Source organism: Astatotilapia calliptera, chromosome 11 (assembly GCF_900246225.1).
Source record: "Astatotilapia calliptera chromosome 11, fAstCal1.2, whole genome shotgun sequence".
Taxonomy (NCBI): Eukaryota; Metazoa; Chordata; class Actinopteri; order Cichliformes; family Cichlidae; genus Astatotilapia; species Astatotilapia calliptera.
The window spans coordinates 9,965,994-9,987,000 of NC_039312.1; the positions used below are offsets into that span (position 1 = coordinate 9,965,994).

At 39.5% G+C, this 21,007-nt stretch overlaps 1 protein-coding gene across 1 annotated transcript in view; it reads left to right on the top strand.

Moving 5' to 3' along the window:
• The window catches only part of adamts16 (ADAM metallopeptidase with thrombospondin type 1 motif, 16), a 51,783-nt gene extending 33,098 nt beyond the window's left edge, over nt 1–18,685 (top strand). The window contains exons 13-24 of the mRNA XM_026185423.1: nt 76–248; nt 356–486; nt 825–948; nt 1,168–1,412; nt 1,511–1,652; nt 2,750–2,876; nt 13,832–14,036; nt 14,991–15,185; nt 15,286–15,342; nt 15,552–15,758; nt 15,872–16,019; nt 16,102–18,685. Coding sequence (XP_026041208.1) covers nt 76–248; nt 356–486; nt 825–948; nt 1,168–1,412; nt 1,511–1,652; nt 2,750–2,876; nt 13,832–14,036; nt 14,991–15,185; nt 15,286–15,342; nt 15,552–15,758; nt 15,872–16,019; nt 16,102–16,217 — 1,870 coding nt within the window. The 3' untranslated portion in view covers nt 16,218–18,685. The remainder of the gene's footprint in view (nt 1–75; nt 249–355; nt 487–824; nt 949–1,167; nt 1,413–1,510; nt 1,653–2,749; nt 2,877–13,831; nt 14,037–14,990; nt 15,186–15,285; nt 15,343–15,551; nt 15,759–15,871; nt 16,020–16,101) is intronic.
• The last annotated feature ends 2,322 nt before the right edge of the window (nt 18,686–21,007 follow it).

Consider the following 21,007-nt stretch of genomic DNA (forward strand, 5'->3'; position numbering starts at 1 on the left):
AATACTGGAAGCATGTTATTATGTGTTTCGTGCAGAAAAACCTTGAATTCTACACGTTTAAATCCATCTCTTTAGACCGGCATACGGAGGGAAGTTCTGCGAGGGTTCCTCCAGGTCATACAAACTTTGCAATACTGAAGACTGTCCCAGGAACACCATTGACTATAGAGCACAACAGTGTGCTGAGTTCAACGGCAAACAGTTCAGAGGCTGGTACTACACTTGGAGACCATACACTAGAGTGGATGGTGAGAAAGCTTTCCTCTTAAATTTAAAAAAAAAAAAAACTCGTAACTAAAGATTATTTGAAATGATAAAAGAGGCCTTTTTTATGGCCATTTTCTTTTTCTTCCAGATCAAGATCTATGCAAGCTCTACTGCTTTGCTGAAGGTTATGATTTCTTTTTTGCCTTGGCCAGCAAAGTTAAGGATGGGACACTCTGCTCACCAGACAGCTCTAATGTCTGCATTGATGGACTGTGTGAGGTAATGTTAAATGTTAAGTTGGAAAGTAACATGATGTGACCAAACCTTGATGTCAAAGTGCTACATTTATGTATATGGCGTGTGAGGTCTTTCAAAGTGGCTTCATGAAGTTTGACAATGGATGTAAGCAGTAAAGAACATCAACAGACTCTTTTATTTCTCCTGCTGTCTGCTACTTTAGATGTAATGAATAGTAAAATATTGACCTGTCACCACGTACATAATAAATGTTGGAATTTTGTAAATGTTGTAATCGAATGCGTACTGTGACGCAGTCTTGTGTTTTTATGTGTGTGAGCTACACTGTCATCAAAAGCGCTGATGGTTTTCTTCCACAGAGAGTTGGCTGTGACCGTGTTTTAGGCTCCACAGCTGTGCCCGATGCTTGTGGGGTGTGTAAAGGAGACAACTCCACCTGCAAGATTTACAAAGGACAGTACACAAAACAGCATTTTACTAACCGTACGTCACAAATGAATTATTCACTTCATTGGTTTTTAGCGATTTTATTGGAAATGCTTTAAAACCTAATATTTGTTTTCATGTCCCACAAACTTTGTATGGTGCAGTCCTCACCATAAAATCTGTGTAGCCTAATATCATATTATTAACATTTTGTTTTGTTTGCTGGAGTTTTATGTCACTTTTAATGCTTATTTAAGATCTTCTAATATTTCTCAGAGTACTATGCAGTGATAACCGTCCCAGCTGGAGCTCGGAGCATCCGTGTGATTGAACTGAATTCCTCCACCTCCTACTTGGCTGTCAGGGACACACATAGACGCTACTACCTTAATGGCCACTGGACCGTGGACTGGCCTGGCCGACACCCCGTTGCTGGAGCAATTTTCGAGTACAAAAGACCATATAACAGACCAGAGAGTCTCATATCAGCCGGTCCCACCAATGAGACTCTAGTAATAGAGGTAGTAGGTCATTGGTCTCAGTAACATGATTAAGACCTACTTTCCTTCTCCTTTTTCTTTGTGACTTACTTGCCTGTTTATTACCTTTTTTCCTTTAGGTGCTGTTGCAGGGCTGGAATCCTGGTGTGCATTGGGAATATACTCTAAAGAAAGCTGATGAGAAACTGATGAAGAACCGCATCAAGCACAATTATACATGGGCTATCATACGCTCCCAGTGCTCAGCCACTTGTGCTGGAGGTACGAGCAAACATTTAAAAAATGCAATGTCTTTGTTTTTAATTTTTATTTTTTTGGATTTATGTTTGTTTTTTCATAGATGCAACTTTTTAAGAAGCAATTTAAAATCTGTTGCACTGATGAAAAAGCACGCATCACCTCTAATCTTGATCTAAAACCGTAAATGAGGAGGACAATTTGTAGATCAGTAGACTAAGCCTAAAGCTTAGTTCTTGCCTCTCTGACCTTTAATCAGTCTTTTAGCTCCAGGTTAAATGGAGACGAGCGTGTTCCCATCATTACTGAGGGGACATTAGAGGCTCTTGGTTCAAACTGGTGGGACCTCTCCTTATTCAGCTGGAGACTTGCTATTACAAACACACACACACATTGCAAGCACACACATGCCTGCCTGCGACCAGTGGCCTTTGTCCCCTGGGCAGGTAATTTGTGGCCAGAGGTTGAGGAACAAGGGTGCATTGTGTAGGCATGGCTATATTTGTGCATGTGCGCTTGCTTAGCGTCATCACTGTGAACAAAGCTCTTAGTGTAGAATTCCTATTGATTGACCCTTGAGGTTAAAGTTGTCCACCCCGGTCTGCTGCAGTACCCCCTAGCCACCTCCACCTCAATGAATACTGATTGCAGGTTGTGATGAGTTGAGAGTCTTTTGCTTTATTAAAGAGTGTGACTGACTAAGTGACCTATATTAGCTCAGATGTACTGACTGACTCTGCCTAAGTTAAAATAATAATCAAAGTAGTCTTAAAACCTGATTTAAGGTTTACTTAGATTAATCAACACAATATGCAATTGTGCAAGAAGTCACTGATGCTAAAGCCACTTCAGTCAAACATGAATATTAGTTTAAGTTTATTAAAGATGAAAGGACAATCTGGTGATAAACTAGTAAAGTTAATTGAATCAAATTAAGTTTTTTGCACACATGTGAGACAAAAACATTTATTTGAATAACATATGTAGAAGTGGTGAACGTGTGGTTCCATCTCCCATCATGCAGTTTTGTTGATTTTATAGTAGTTAAATAGCAGATTGACGCAAAACGACAACTGTATTCTTTAAACATTTCTATGTTTACTGATCTATACCCTATGCAGGCCAAATGAACACCAAGTCAGCATGCTACAAAGACTTGAAAGTGCAGGTGAATGTGTCGTACTGCAATCCCAGATCAAGACCAGCTACTGGATTGATGCCCTGCAACACCCAACCGTGTCCTCCCAGGTCAGACCCTCAGCATTTTCATGTGTATTTGTTATGTTTGCTGATCATCCCCACTAGTCATCATGTATTATAAATTGTGTTAATTAATTTGAGTAGGTTTTCTAACATGTATAGTTTTTTTTTTCTCGTTTGGCTAACTGCATATCTGTTGGTCTACCGGTCCAACGTTGATTGATTGATTGATTGATTGATTGATTGATTGATTGATTGATTGATTGATTGATTGATTGAATCTTTATTTTGAACATGTTGAAAAAGTATAAAAAAAAATAGAATTAAAAGAGACAAATGAACAAAGCAAACAAAAGGAAAACGAGCAACCACAACTCCAAATAACGTCCATGTTCAAAAAGGAGCAGGAAGAAGCATAAGCTTATTTAATCCCACCCCTTTTCCACTATCTAGTATCAATAGACTACAGAAATACCTCCTTGCAATTACATTATATGTTATGTGTAAAAAAAATTTTTTTTAATATATACACATATATGTTTCTATCTATCCATACATACGTATATACACACATACGCACATATACACATTTTCAATAACCCCATTAACACCTCAAGGATACACAACCTACAATTATATATATATATATATATATATATATATATATATATATATATATATATATATATATATATATATATATATATACCCATACCAACAAACCCGTGCATGCGCACACACATGAAAATATTAGACAAGAACACCCTATCAAATCTCTACCTTTTCCCTGTACCCTGTAAAAACCATATCCTTAAACCGCTTTTTAAACTGTGCCATGCTCGGTTTTCATCTAAAATAAAAAATCTGTGTTACGACTGGATGGGGCGGTTAAATGGTCCATTGGTCGTCACTGTCATGTCACAGCAAGAAGGGTGTGGTTGTACTGGTGTGACTGGGGCATAAATTTTAAGTTAACTGGCAAAATATTCTAAATTGGACATAAGTGTGAGTGTGATTGACCGTTTTTTTTTCTCTGTTTTAGCTCATATCTCGTAGAAATCAGCTTGGTTCATCTCCTTTCTGATTTCATGTTCACCCATATATCACAGGTAGCCATGCAACTCTGTACAGACAGTCACTGCATCCAGGAAATAAATCCCAGTGACTTCTGATTGTCATTAAATGGGTTACAGACATTCATGTTTAAATGCAGTCGCTTTCTTATTTTCCTAACTTTCCATCTGGCACCACCATTAGATTGAGACAAAACTATGGTCATATGCAGACTTCTGTTGTTAAGATGACTTTATGTAGTTACAACATCACAACTCATGCAAGTCAAACGAAATAATTTGTGACTTTTAAAAAAAATTGTGAATGACCTCATCAATATATCGGCGCTCTGGTTTTAGATGGCTCTCAGTCTGGACATTATTAAAAATGGTATTTGAATTGTGCAGACCTTTCCTCATATTTTCCAGATACATATTTTGGATGGAAAACAGCACAATGTTTGGCCCTTCAAGACTTCAGGCTTTGTCAATTATTCAGTTGTTCAGTTGACATATCCTGGAAGGGCCAGCGTCTACTTCTGGCTACGGGACAAAATGTGTTCAGTTGTAAATGGTGAACATTTTCTACATGCGTGCAATTCATGTTTGCACCTTAGGTAGCTAGAGGATCAGCTTTAGGGCCTCCAGCCAAGTATACTCACATCTAGTTATTGAAGGTAAAAACATGGCAGCGAATAGTATTCTGTCTACTTTGTTCTGGTGTTCTTACTCTCTCCCATCCTGCTATCTTCCTAGCTTCTCTCCTTTTCACCTTCTCTCTCCTTCACTCTTTCTCACTGCCACGTGTTGCTGGTCTGCAACACCTACACATCTGTTCTGCAATTTCTGTCAGAAGAGCTGTTTATTACTTGAGTAATTTCTTCCAAAGTTCCCACACTATCTCCTCATAGTAAAGCCAATGAAGAGTGTCAGGCAGGACTGACTATATGTTTTACCCTTTTCCAACCCGTTAAAGCACCTGCTTTGTGATGATGACATTATCCTCACTTCAAAATGAAAAATAACTTACATTTTGGCCAGAACATGCGTGTGAGACACAGGGAAGAAGGAGAAGTTCCACTGGATATTCTGTTCATGTCTTTATCCAGTTCAGCATGAAAACCCCACCAACTGTCAGGAATGGTTAGCTTCTGTGTTTGTTTAATGCAGCAGGCCAAGAACTTGTAAACCTATTCACATGGATCATCACTTTGGGACCTAAGCTCTTTGGCCATATCAGGATCCACCTAGAACTTTTTTTCTTTTAGATGTCCAGCGCATTGGGGTATGCAAAATGCACTGCCAGTTTCTTTGGTGGGACATGCTGGTTCACTTCCAAACTCTGCTGATCAGAGCATATTTTTCCCACAAGGCTATACCAGGATGCTGGCCCAAGACTAATTGGGAAGTAGGAAATGTTATCATAAGCTGAGATGCACTTCCAGATTGCTGTGGTTAAGCAGGCTTTCCCAGTTGTTGTAAAATGTCAGCGGGGTCACCTTGAGTGGCACAAACATATTGAGGGAAAGTGGGAGTGAGACCCACTCCTGATTTTGTGGTTTTAGGGTGTAGTTCTGTAGGATCTTGGCTACGTTTAGGTGGTTTGGTCACTGTCTGTATCCCTGATGCTAAGAGCCAACAAAGAGGAACAAAGATCAGTCAACATGGCCTGATGCTGTGGACATCATCGGAAGTGGTTCACCCGTTGACAGGCAAGATATATATGAACACACACAGGGGAAATGTCCCTCCCTTGTCTGCACTGCTCTGGTCAGTGTCATGTTGTGTAAAGTCCTGGCCAGAAGATGTGTGAGTGTAAGGCATTCTTAGGACAGCAGTGGTTTCAAATAACAGGAGAATTTGCGATTGCGTTGATGGTTTAAAATGGTTTCGAATATATAGATATGTTTTTTAAGACTGGATATTTACATACAGGGTGGGGCAAAGCATTTAAATATCACTAAATATCACCAAATGTCACTAAAACTGCAGGGACCAACTGATTATATTATTTCCAGTGCTCATTGTGAAAAGCATTGTCAGACTTTAATGAGGTCTGCAAAAAATAAATAAATAAGATAGTAAAAACTTTATTTTCGATTAAAAGCAGACAGGCTTTCCGTGCCTAAATGTTGTTTCTATTAAGGCAGAATGCTGAACTTTGTTACACTGTATCATGCAAACTGAAAACTGGCACTCAAACCTTTTGTGAATGAAAAGATCATTTTAGCTAGCAGAGATAAAAGCATGTCTGTCTTAAAATCAATACCGAAAGAATTTACCTAGAGGCTTTGTTAGGCTTTTGCTGAGGCATCCATTTCTCTGTGCCCCTATTGTGAGCATTTCCATGAACACTCTTAGCTCTTGAAATATCAGCCAAGTTCTTGCAAACGAAGGGGACGCTGCTGACAAGCTGTGCATTGATTCATGAGCAGAGAGGGATTTAGCTGGGACACTGACCTCATCTTGGTCAGGGTTGCATGTGCACGTGCAGCAAAATTCTCTTGTTGTATGTGCAATTGTGACTTTGTCCGCCACATTTATAAAAATGTCATGCAGTAGCCAAACCAAACCATCAAAAAAAACCTTACGAGAACTCTCCATAAAGTTCTTGAACTAGAAGAACTAGAAGGTCAGTTGGGCACAATAAGGCCTTGTTGCAGTCATGCTTGCTTTCTGTAATAATATTTAGTATTTCTATGAAATGTAATATAATGTGACAGGAGCCTCAAAGTTAATACATTTCATAGAAAGTTTTAAAAGCAAAGTCAACAAAATTGTCGTGGTGCTGCCGCTAATGCATTGCCTGCAATGTGTTTCTCAAGGGGCGGTGTGTCTGCGCTTGTGTGCCTAAAATGTGATGCAACATATACAGCAACATCTTGTATGCAATCATGCTGCATGATGCTGTTGTTGTTTTTGCCAAAAGCAGAATGAGTGGCCATCAGCTGCTGCCTGGCTTGCTTGCACAGAAGACATGGCAGGGCAGCAGAAGGTGGTGACTTCAGTTACTTCTGAAGCTCTTTTCCACCCACACTTTCTCACCCTCTCATTAAGACAAATTTCAGTGTCCCTACTCCAACCCCACCTCAAAATCAGAGCCGCCAGCAGTCTTAAACTGCAGCAGTCTGTTAGCTCATATTCTTTCTACTAGCCCCATCTCCCGTCTTCTCAGTGCTTTTCACTGGAACCCGTCTTGCTTGTGAAGTCATCACTCTCATTCTGCATTTTCACGGGCGTTTACCAAGTATGCTTAAAAAATTATCAAGGCAGAAGAAAATGTGGATACAGTATTAAACAGCGCATCGATATTATGTAATCCACTCTGAAATCATGGAATCCCAATTATGTTAGCGTTTATCTCGTGTTTTATAGTAACCAGCAGCTGTTCAAAAGGGGATTTTTCCTCTGCATAGCTCTGTCATTGCCTGAATATTTTCCTCTCGCTCAGCTTGTATTTGTCTCCATTTTGGAACAGGTAACCTGGGAAAATGCTACAAGATGACCACAAAACTGTCTCGTATTCACTCGCATAAAGCAGTGATGGCGCTGACAATATGTATAAGTCTTCAGAAAAGGAACACATGTCCCCCCAGAGCTTTGTTATTTCAGCCTTTTTTAGTATCTTTGTGGTTTATTGTATCATCATGTGTAGTAATGTGCTGTATTTTATTTAGTCATTTTTACTTTGTTTTCACTATTCAAGGGAAAAAATGGTGCTATGATGACAGCACACCGCTGCCAGCTGTGCAGACGATTCCCAGCCAGGATAAAAAATGTCTTTACTCATAGACACGCGGGGCGTTTTAAATAAAGGTTTACCAAAATTTAAGATAGGAGGGCCACCTCTGTACTCCACCTGGAGTTTTCTGTCATTACTGTTACCGAGTATTTTTTTAATGCCTGACAAATGTGTTTTTGTTATTTAATTATGTGCATTTTAAGCTCAGCATGGTAAGAAAAACAGTCTCAACGAGGTCAAGCTTGGTTAGTCTTTAAAGCATTTAACCACATCTTACGGCCTCCATTAAAGAGGGAGAGCCACATTTTCGTGGGGATGGTTTATTCGTTGTTGTGTGAAAGCAGTCAAAATCTTAAAACTGTGACATGCTTGACAATTTAAATGCAACACAGATGGCGGTACCAAAACTGTCTTTATGCTTTTGCGCTGTTTATAAATGATTCACTTCATATGCATTGAACAGGCCTAGCTGACAACAGACACGATGACCTCTCAGTTAGGTGGAACCAATAACATTTTTAATGCTGCATTGAATTGCATTACATAGTAGGTTGAAGCCATTATTAATGTTCCTCAGCTCCAGCTCATGTCTGCTCGGAAAGAAAGGTCTGTGAAGTGCATTCATGGCTTTACTGTTCGTGGAGGGTTTGAATCCACGTGGGACCATAGTAATGTCTAAAGCCACTTTCCTATGCTACACGGCTTTGACTCTTTGATCTTGTCACCTCATTGCTGTCTGCCAGAGCCTTCAACATCCTTCATCTCTTAGATTTGTCATTGTTTAGCACCGACACTAGTATCTGAAAGCCATGTGCCACCAATCATTTCTTTTGATTATTCTTCCAAGGAGCCAAACATTGTTGTAATTTTTTAAAGTAGTCTTGAGCCATAGTTCTCCCTGCTTTTTGTTGGTCTTTCACATTTTTTTAGCTGCTTTTTCACTTATTTTTCTTGCAGGCCTCAAGCCACTTAACACTGACCTGTGAACGACTCAAGCATAAAAAAGGCCCCTAACTCAAAGGATAAAGTGGTGTTGTATCTACACATAACAGACAACATAGCAAAGAACAATTTTAAATTGTATCTTTAGATACTTGGTTAGTAGCAGCCTGTCACAAAAACACATAATCATTTAGTTGATTCTATTAGAAAATGTCAAAGATAACACAGATTGACAGGAATAAGGTAGTTCTTGCACCAACAAGGCGATTCCCAAAGAGCAACCAGCCAACAACTGGCATATCTCAGCATGGTGAGCAGTGTGTCCTCATAAAATCTGAGGAAACTGGACAAGTAGAGGACAAAAGAAGGAAGTATCAGGTCTAAAAAGCATCTACACCAGATGAACAGCATCTCAAAGTTATGTCTTTAAGAAACGGGGGGGAAAAATCCATCAAAGAAAAGAGCGATGCATCTTGCGCTTCAGATGATCCATTACTGTTTACTGAAGCCTCATAAGAAATGGTCTCAGTGGAGGGATGGCTGTCAAGAAGCCATTTTTAGGGAAGGGAAACAGGGAGAAAAGGCTGAGATATGCCAAATTACACAAGAACTGGACTGAAAATCAGTGGCAACATGTCTTGCAGAGTATTAATCCAAACTTTGAAATTTGGATGTGAAAATGATAGGTATCAGCATGCGATACCATCTGGAAAGCGTCTCGTTGGCAACAGCTTCATTTTTCAGCATAACAATGATCACACATTGTCAAAAATGATACCTGCACAGAAACACACAAAGGAACACTATCAGTCATGGAAACGACTCCTTTTTGTGAAGTAGCTTAAACATAAGACCTTGCAAGTTGTTCTGGGTCACCTTTCCAAATGCATCCCGCTGTGTCTGCGAGCTCATTGTATATCAGAATGCAGACACACAACACTACAGCAAGCTTTCAAACAGTACTTTAAGCAGTTTTTTTTAAAGGAAAAAGGAAACAAAAAGTACTTCAACATTAATTTGTTAGGTTTATATTTAGTACACACAACTGAAACCAATAACAAACGTGCTAAAAAGAAACATGCCTCTTTTTCAATACAAAAATTTTCAATCAAAGTGGACGTGTTGGTTTGATAAATATACAATCAATTTACAACCCAAAGCACAACATATGTGGAATCCACTGTGAAATGGCAACAATCTATGTAAAACTTTGGGGACTGTAGAAATTGATGAATATATGGAATATTTGCTATAACAATGTTATGCCAAGCTTGACTAATTCATTTATTTCTAGTTTATATTGATACAATAATCACTGAGTGGTCTAAATTACGTTCCCCAATGATTTCCTGTATTCCCTTTGCACAGAAATAACACAACTGAAATGGAAGTATTTCTGATAACTGTATAGACATGATGGAAATCCAGGTAGGGTATTATGTTTCTATACCATACTTAAAGTGGAAAATCTAATTATATTTCTCTTGGTAAATAGGTCATAATGGCATCACGAAACTAGATGTTTCTGGAAAGAGGGGGAAATAAATCCCTTTTGAGACCTCTCTTCCACTTCTAATGCATCCACATACAAAGACTGCTTTAAGACGCTGTCTGCAGTGTCCATCACTTATGTTTCTTCAGGCTTGGCCATAACCGTAAATCTAACAGGTTGGATACGTTAATATGGATACCTTTTTTCCCTTTCTCCATCACCTTTCCCATCCTATCCGAGCAATCGCCCACACATACACACCAAAAAAAAAAAAATAACCCCACACTGGTACAACCAAGCAGTCAGCCAAGGATAGCTGTCATTCAGTCAAAGTTGTGCTCAGGCCACAGCACTTCCAATCTCTCATCGGGGATTTGTGAGACTGTGACTGCATGACAACCACTCTCCATGCTGTCTGTCTGCTCCTCTGTCTCTCTGCCGTCTGTATCTTTTAAAAGTCGTTTATAAATATGTTCAGATTCACATTTGCCCTCTCTCTCTCGCACTTCTTTACTCACTCGTGGTAGATGTGCATGCTGCTCTGACATAATCTATTTCTCCTTTGCTTGCTTTGTACTGTTTAGCCACTAATGGACCTGCCTGTGTACACTGAGCTGAGGAAGCAGTGATAATAAAGGCTGTAAAGTAATCTCACAACAGTTTACACCCGTCTCTTAGGATTATCTCGTTCATTATCTAAAGCTGGAGCTTCTGGTCTGCATGTGTATGCGTGTTTATATGTGTGTGCATGGGAACCATGTGTTGGTAAGACACATACAGCAACATCTGACAGATTTTCACTGTTCTGAGCAAAACCCAACATTTCTTGATGTATAAACGACTTCAGATAACAATAAGGACTCTAAAAATGAGAGCTCTCTTGTGGCTGCAAAATATTTTCAACTTAATAAGATTAGATAGGCTTTACAGTATTTTTCCTGTTGGTTACGGTGTAACCTGCTCTGCATTCCTGTGCATTTACATCCTCCATAGACCTTCTTATGCCATTGCCGTCCATACAATGCTCAGATTTCCTGTTAAACATCCATAACATGTATAGGATATAGTTGCCTGCTTAATGTGTTGTACTATATCAAAGTTCTGTTTCATGCTTTATTCAAGCTAAACTAGTTTCAGTTATACTTTTGTCAAATATCCAGTCTAGTATTAAGCATTTTTGTTAAAAATTGTAAATGTGCGTGTGCTTCTTTTATTCAAGTTATCAAAGTGCATAGGTCTTTTACAGTTTGTGGGCCCTCGCCATGCATGAACTGAATCTGAAGCAGAACACATGCTGGACCGACCGAAACACGCACAACTTGGATGCAAGTGTAGACCAGCAGGCTGTGGTCACCAGTCTATCTCTACATGTCATCCTATTCTAAGGCCGTGCAGTTATTTAATTTTGCTGTGTCTGCAACCAGTGATTTGGACCGAACAAGCATTACATCATGGAAAAAGGTTTCCGATGCCCACTCACATTTAGAGCATGATATCACTCTGTCTCACACTGCTGGTGTACACTGAAAAAAAAAACCCACACAGTGATATATACATGTAAAAGTCCAAGCAGACACGCACAGTGGCAAAGCTATAAACACTGGTCAGAGGTTATTTAATGCACTAGTGTGTATTTAGACAGCGTCATTTAGACCTCAAAGGCTATCTGACACACCACAGGACACCTGAGCTCTTGTGCTTCTGTCCAGGGAGCATGATGCTTACTCATCCTTCAACCACAGTTACTCATACCAGCCGAGGCAAAGATCACAAGGTGTTCTATAACTTGATCCAGCATTAAACAGTATATTATTTCGATGGCCGTTCCTGTGAAGTGATTGTGTTGATATTTACATGGTAAAAGTAAATACCCTGGAGTATGAAATAAAGTTTTAATTTGCACTTTATCATATATATACATTCAAATATTTTGCCAACTGTATGCCAGATGGCTATATTTTACTTTCCTGTGCAGGAAGGGATATCTAAGAAGGGGTAAGAGAGCCAAGATAATATGTCATAATAAGTGATTTTATGTCATCATAACTTTTCTTAAATGTTAAATGAGTGACATCAGCTACTATACTACAAATTAGCATGCTGTGACATAGGAATCTTGTGCATATTAGGAATTGAAGTATTTATGGAAATATATTTATAAAAAATACAATATTCTGAATTTTGTACCTTGTGAAACTAAAAATAAAAATGAAACAAACCCCAAAAAAGTCCCTGCTCTTGAAGGGTGTGTTGCACTTAGGCTTCGGTTGGCGTTCTGCTTGCATTTATTTATGTGTTTAATGACGCCATCAAAGTTCAGCTCACATTTCTTTGCCAAAGGTTAATAAATATTATGTCAACATGTTAAATGTATTACATATATGTGTTGATTACTTGGTCGGTTTTTTAAAATAAACAAGCGAATTGAAACTTTCATCTCTACATGCCGCTTTCGCTCCCCCTGAACCACCATTTGCTATTACCGCAGTGTGTATCTTCCTCATGACATGTCAAAACACCAGATAGATTTTCTACTTCTGCCTTTATTTACATTTGATAGTGCACATATGATGCCCTTTGGAGCTTTTCTCACTGACCTTCTGCAGCATTCCAAGCAAGTGATGCACCAAATTACTGCAAATAAAGTTTAGACTGTTAATATACACAGCTCAGTGTGCTGACAGCAATGTTTTGGGTTGTTTGGGGTAAATCGTAGGAGGCTGGGTGGGTATACTGGGGTGAAGTTAGAGAAAGGATAACAGAGTGTGTGTTGAGCGATTGAGCTGCCTGTGCCCTTAGTTTGGGGTCATTTGGAAGCGATGCAACAAAACTTTAAGAAAGTGCGAAGGCTTGAGGATTAGGCAACTTAACACATTTTACTGAGGCGCAGTCTTGGAAGAAAAATGCACTAAAATAGTATAAACTGAACTGTGTTATGTACAAAAGAAATAGGTGGTGATGTTTAGTTTTAGTCATGATTCAGCTTAGCCAGGCGAGGGGGGTTAAAATATTGCAGAGGTTTAACTTACAGCTTAAAGCCCCCGGCCGTTCTGGTTGTACATGATATTTAGAATATTGACAAATAAGCCATATTAACCATAATGACGTGCACAATATAAAATTTATATCAGATTTAGTTTAAATTTAGTTTAGATTTATTTTGAAACATTGCATGTCTGCAATGTCTTAGATTCGACAATCTTCTGCAGACGCTATTATATGAATGGATGATCTTTATTGTCATTATACATAGCACAGTGAAATTCTGTGTGGCTTTCTCTTAAGCTAAAAATTATTTTAAAAATAAAATAATAAAAAAAAATGGTAAGTTATTAAAGATAAAAATACACTTAGCACTGACAGAGCAGGAAAACAGCAGCATTATACACAATTTAGCCAGTTTCAGTATCGTTAGCTAATTAAAATGTCCTCCCTGCCATATGTATGTGTTTGTGTTGAAACGCGTGAATATTTCTGTGCCGTGTTTACACTCTAGTGTGGACTATGGTGGAAATTAGGGTGGTGGAAATCACCACTCAAGGGTAAATCTGTTCCTGTTCCTGAGCCTGTTCTTGTGTTTTTTTGCCCAACTGCTTTTTTGCTGGCAAACACACAGATTGTATACTGGTAACATAGATGGATTCCATAATACACCAGTGATTATCACAATAACAATACCACAATAACAATAATTATCATTAATTCCTGTACACTTGTCTAACTGATCGAGAAAATGTGCGTATTGACTCTATGGGTTTGCGTTGTGTTGTCCCAGCTGGTCTGTAGGAGAGTGGGGGGTGTGCAGCCGAAGCTGTGGAGGAGGGGAGCAGACTCGGCAGGTCCAGTGTGTCCAGAGAACCAGCCAGACTGACGTGGACACCCTGGCTGACTCTCGTTGTGCCCAGCCGTCCCCGGTCAGGAAGCAGACCTGCAACACACACAGCTGTCCACCGGTTTGGACAACTGGGTCGTGGTCGCAGGTGAGAGTGTGAAACTTTAATGCTGTTTGTTTACGCTGCTGGCACGTTGCTGCTGAAGAACACAGCTTGAAAAACCCCTTTGAAGTCATACGCTCGCCCAGTAAGCCCTAAAGAGCTCTGCACATTGTGTTGTGAAGTTCGCCCTGGCTTTAATGGCTTCACCACATTTTATGACAGTGATCTCAGTGGCTTTAAACTATGAATGTGCCCGCTGAGACCTCCAGTGTTTTGTTCTCTGTCCAAATCCTATACATTCTGTGTGGTGACTTGTCTCAGTGTAACATTTTAACTGCCGTTTTACACCAAATATCGTCAACGACATGGCACAAGTGGTGTCCAGTTCGCTCTCCCCCTGGTAGCTTGTGGCACAGTGTAGTGCGTCACAGCCCCGTGTTTATTGGCTGTAGTGAATCACTTCAAGATTTAGATTGTCCCATTAGCTGTTTCTAGAATAAAAAAAGGATATTGAGGGAATTGCTGGAGTACCTCAAAGGAATTATTAAGGCAGTAAAGCACAGTAATCCATTGTGTGGTGACTATGCTGTATAGCAGCTTTTCTGAAATGCTATTTGTGCATAGCTGGCCTGTTAAGATGTTTAGCATGTGACATTTCCAGCCAGGTAATAGCTAAATTAAATATGTCAAACTCTCAATTAATTTTGATAAATTTGTTCCTTCTGCTTGAAAGAAGGTGGGAAAAAAATGGAAAGAAATTCTCAAAAAAACAGTTTAGTCTACATTTTTATGTCTTTGTTAATGGATGATAAAAATGTGTGTAACACATAACAAGGCTTTGACAATGCTGGAATATAACATGACAGTTTGGACCTAACTATGATAACAAAGATTGTTAATACTGTAGCATTTAAACCAACTGATCAGCCATTAATTAAGAGAAAGCTTTGCTCCAATACCTAAATGCAATCAGATATCATGTTTGTTTTTATTTGGCAGTGTTCGCGTAAGTGTGGCAATGGTTTGAAGAAGAGGACTGTGCTGTGTGTGAGCTCTAACCCGGGTGCCCAGGCACACACGCTGCCCAACAGCAAGTGCGCAGGCCTGCCAAAACCTGCTGGTCAGGATTCCTGCTTCATCAGACGCTGCCAGAAACAACGCAAGGTCCAGTGGTTTGTCTCCACATGGCAAGAGGTATGAAATTAAAATGAATAAAACAGCACTTATGCAGTATTTAAATGTATTTTTAGCTAATGTGAATAAGCTCTCTGTCTCTGCTCTGTTCCACATCCAGTGTTCAGTAACATGTGGTCGTGGCTATCAGGCACGCTTCATCAAGTGTGCAGAGAAGGTGTGTATTGTGTGTGTGTTTGATCAGACACAGCAAAAGGTCATTTTTCAGTGTCATAATAATTCGCTGCATTTAAATTCTCTTTAAATTCCAATTTGTTAATATTATTTTAATTATTTGCTTTTGTGTTTCTAAATTGATTTTTTGGAGGTTCTTTATTATATAATGGCATCTATAGCTTTAGTGAATTTCTCTATTTCATAATAAAGGACACTGCAGGAAAATACAGAGAGCTTGCTCCCAAGAAGTGCCACCATGTTCCCAAACCCATAGTAGAGCTTCAGAAGCCCTGCATCCTGGCTGAATGCCCTGTCCGCACAACACAATCAGTGCACTACCAATGGAAGACGCATTATCGGAGCTATCCAGCCCACCCTCCACCTCGGCCAGAATGGCGCTCGTCTCCTTGGTCTCAGGTATCAGCAGAATTTCCACTTTGGTAATATAAACAAGAGGAGGGAGCGAATGTGTCGCACAAAGGAGATTCACAGTATCTATAATCCGTTCCTTGTTGCTTCGCTCTCTGCAGTGCACGGTGACATGTGGAGGAGGAGTGCAGGCCAGGGCGGTCCAGTGTCTGGCGGAAGAGAAACCTTCCACCGGCTGTGCCGTCCATCTCAAACCTGCAGTGTCCCAGGCCTGCAATACCAACTTCTGTCCACAACCTGAGAAGAAAGGTACCAGTGCTCTTATTCTCTCAAAAGATCTCCCAAAAAAGAAAAAGAATTTCACTTTTTTTTTTCTCTTCTTTTTACACAGAACTTGCATGTAAGGATTACTTCAGCTGGTGTTACCTGGTGCCCCAACATGGAGTCTGCAACCACAAGTTCTATGGCAAGCAGTGCTGCCAGTCATGTTCAAATTCAAACCTATAATCCTAGGACGTGACTCAGTCCGCTGTACAGGCAGATAGGTAGTTAGTCAAAAGACTGCAAAACATGGTTGTGGTTTTAAGCATGTGGCGAGCACTGAAATACAAAGCCTTTTCTTTGGAAGTGCTCTTCATTTTCTCTCTGCGATGCCGGACATCTGGATACAAGAACTTGATGTTGACAGCACTACACAGGAATGTGATCGGGAAAAAACAAATAAAGACAAGAATTATGTGGAGGAACTAACAAAATAGTAATCGTGATTAAAGCAAATAGGATGGACATGTCTAAAAGAAACTGAAAAATCCCAGCTTTGTTTATATACTGTAGCTGAAAAGATCTGTACTCAGGACACTCAGCATCTCTCAGTCAACCAAAGGTCAACGATGGCAAACCAACAAAGAAAGACGTCTTCAAGCGCTGCCACGCAACATGTGATATGCCCTGGTCTGCGCTGCAGACCCTGATGAATTGACAATCTGTGGTTTCTTAATGAAAAGGGACGTTTCAAAGAGACGATAAAGGTATAAATAAATTTTGCCTTGAGCTTAATTTTTTTTAATTAAAAAAAAGAGAACAAAAATGACATGCTAATCAATGTGTATTTCTTTAATAGCTGGGCAGTTGCCATGGAAGTTGTCATGTAAAAGTAAAAAAAGAACAGAGCACAAATCAACTGCATCATCAGATGCATATGTTTTCTGTGACAGGATAAGTCTGCGCGATGTGGCTTTCCTTCCAAGTGGTGCTACAACTTTGTCACATTGAATTCATGAAATCAGTGTGAAATGTTCAAGCTTCAGGAAATAACAAATGAATTGTGTGACCCGTGTACAGTATTATTTGTTTTATTTATTGGCTTTGCAATGCAGTGTTTCTGGAAAACTGTATGATTAAGCATTATAAATGTGTCCTTGTATTACTCTACCCTAAGCCCATTACCTTAATATGTGTTATTAATTTTCATTACATGCTGTCAAACTGCACCTTTTTATGCAAAACCTTTATTTTATTTTTTAAAAGAAAGCAGCTGTCAAGTGAAATCACTAACAAGCCATATCAGTGTGTTGTTTAATGTGTCCTACATTATTATACATGACATTAGCATGCATTTATATGGCACAAAAATGCGTTACATATCAATTACATTTTAAAAGCACTGATGGATGATAGGTAATACTATTACAATATGATTTTTTTAACGGTGGTAATGAAATAAGATAAACAAAATGTGTAACTACAGGAACATGAGCCCCGATTTCATCATTTTTAGCTTTAAGTTGGACAGAGTATCTTTCAGGGGGGGGATAAACTTGAAACTCTAAAAGGACTCCTGGAGAAAAGCAGAAAAACAAATATTCAGGATGGAAACTTGATCGCTTGACTCATACAACTTTGGCTACAGTCTTCAACTGGGCATGGCGCTGTCATCATGCCTTTACAGAGGATTAGGATTGCACCAAATCACTGACATCACTGTCACCATTGTTCCACTCTGCCATAGCGGGGGCTAGTACGTCTTTTGCATTTCTCTGGCTTCAAAATACAGATTTATAACTTTTACTTGTAACAGCTGTAATGTATATATGTACATTTAAACATCTTAACTCCAGTCTTTGCTTCTATTTATTATTTTCCTTCCAACATAAGTAAGATTACATGGTAGTTCACTGCTTTACCTACCTACTCAACTTTGATGGAATGTCTTTTCAGTACAGTTAGTTCAGTTCAATGCACTAAGCTACTAAATTACTTTTTGGACAAAGCAATTGTATTGCTTTTGCTTTACTCCACAAAATGACCTGAAACACATTGTCACTTAATTATCAGTCAGAAATAAAAACTTTAGGCTACAGACCCGCACAATGACTCAAATTCCTATCCTAATTTTTATCCATATCCCGATGTCATCTTTGTTTTAGTTTTTATTTATGAACACAAAGCCGGCAACACAAAGCAAAGATGAAACCTGGCCCAAAGTATGGTGGCCCTGAGAAGTCAAACACACTGTGACTCAAGAAAACATCAGCAAATATAAAAATGCTGTAAGAGCTCGCAATACCCAATGGAAGTTGAATAAAACAAGTAAGAAAAACAAAACAAAAAAACTCAAATAATACAAAACACAACTCAAGTGTTTTTTGGAGATAATAACTTGACGGAACAGCTGTGGAAGAGATAGAAACCACAAAGGTTTGCACTGAGACGCTTAAAAGAAGAGATGGTTTCATCTGTGTTGTGAGTGAGGAAAAACATGCAGGTAATGTGTGTTTTAGTTGCATTTTTCATATAACAATGTGGATACATGTTTGCTATAAGCTGTTCGGTTTCGTATCTGGTCCGTCACATTATTGTCTCCCCCCAAAAACACTTCTGCAGTTGTTTTGTGAAGGTTTTGGACAGCATATTTTTCTATTTGCTGGTGTTTTCTAAATTTACGGTGCATTTGACCTCCTTCTAAAGAGACTTTAAAGCGAACGCCAGGGTGATATGTACGTGTAGAAATGGAGGTTTCAGTGCTACAAGTCTAAGTGCCTTTTTTTCTGCTGAAAATCTGCCCCTGGCTGCTGGGCTGGAAGGCTTAGCCTTGACATGTTTCTGGTTTCTTGCCTAGCTATGTGTTAGCATACTGTCTGTGCAGATGCTTTTGCACAATATTAATAAAAATCATTTTCACAAGCACACAAAGTGAAATCAGCTGATTGCAGGACTGTGTGTAACTTTTACTGAAAATGTAACGCCATTACAGTAACACATTAATTTGCACCCAAAACGTTTTTAATGTTTGGTTTCATATTTTCTTTAAATACATTTTTTTAAATAATTTTTAATATTACTTTGTTCTACTCAATTGATCCGATCTGACTTATGTTTGGTCAGACTCTCCCATAATGAAGTAGATCTTGAAACAGAGCCAAGGGGAGGTTCAGGACAAAGGGGAGGTCCTTCCCCAAGCTACCGGTATATAGGAGATATAGCTGGATATATAGCTATATAGGATGGCCTAATCCGGCTTAAGTTACATTGTCAATAGCACAAATATGGCTCCGCTCCAGAGTGTTATGTGTATTCATCCTGTTTCACATGCACTGTTTGAAAATGTAGCTATTACCATAATAGCAGTGAGTCTTCATTTGTAGCTTTACTATCTATTAGGGGTGCAACGATACACAAAATTCACGGTTCGGTTCGGTTCGATACTTTGGTGTCACGGTTCGATATTTTTTCGATACAAAAAAATGTTCATGCCTTTTTAATTTGTCATTTATTCAAATTATAAATATATATTTTAACTCAAAAGTACAGTTTTTAAATTTAACCCTAACCCTTGTGCGTGTTTTTTATTTTGACAGCGAATGCGCACCTGCGGACCACTTATGTGCAGCCCTGGTTATTTAGCTCGTCATATTGCAGCCACAGAAATTCTTTTGTCCATGAAACCATAAAGCTGCACTTTCTTTTTGCCTTATAGTCTGATTTGTCATAACTTCTCCGTTTTGTGGTAAGTTTTTCTTTGGCTGTCACTTCTTCACCCTGACCTGTCTTATTTGGCTCAGCAGAACTAAAATATATATCTGTCTGTGAAGGTTCTCAGTCATCCAGGTCATCGTAGTCAAATATAAATCCTGCTGCTTTTACACACGCACTCACATAAGCTCAGCGATTCTCTGCGCGATCAACCTCTCACATGTTTAAGCTTGCTGCGGGAGATTTCACTTGTCATGTTTGCATAGTAAGCTAACAATTAATAAGACGATGTCAGAGGAATTGGTGCGCAAATTATCATCACTCACAGATCAGTGCTGTCGCTCTCTATACATAGTTCGCATGATTGCAAAGTGAAAGCAAAAAAACAAGCGCAAATTCAAACGCGATTTCAATATGTCACATATTGACAGTGGCTCACCGATGCCAATGACATAATTACCCAGCTACATTTCTGAAAGAATGCAAAAGCATTGACATATATTTTTCCTTCCTACAATAGCCCGACGGGCAGGGAAGAGATAGATTTTGGTAGCCCGACTGAAAAAAATCGCTAGCTCCGGGACGTCGGGCTAGCGATATTGCGAGCCCTGTATCTGATTGAGGAATCACTCATCTTTGGAAAAGAGAGTTTATTACAGAGAAATGCCTCTTTCCAAAATAAAAGCTATACTATCCGCTTCTTCTGGGCTATATTCTCAGCAGCATATTAAACAGCTATCTAAATGACTCGGCTAAAGTTAGTAGCATGCTTGCTTTTTTTTTGGTCTGCTTCCACTTGTCTTTGCACTAGGATGATGTCGGCGTAAATGTGCAGTCATATTCGTTGTGTTCCCACTAGTGCTTTCAGGTTAATCTCGTTGAAATGACCTTAACGCCACAACACGGCAAATCTCCGTTAACGAGCTACCGCCGATCGCCCTGTGCATGGGGCTAGACAGCCAACACGTTAACGAGCTAACTGCGCTAACACACTAGTTCCCACCCATGTAATTGAGCATTGCGTGGCACATCCAACATACTGTTTTACTTTAGTCCATGACTCGCTTACCTTCAGGGTCATACGTCACATGAAAACCAAAGTAATTCCAAACGCCAGATCTGAATGAGAGTGGGGGAGGTCCATGTTGTAAGGAGAGCTTAACTTCTGTCTCGCTAGCTTGCCCTACGCTCTTCCTTCTGACGATGCTGTCTGTGTTGAGCGCTCAGTGAATCTGCGTGCGACTACTCCGCCTAGGCTGCACTGTCGACCCTAGGCGGAGTAGTCGAACGCAGATTCACTGAGCGCTCAACACAGACAGCATCGT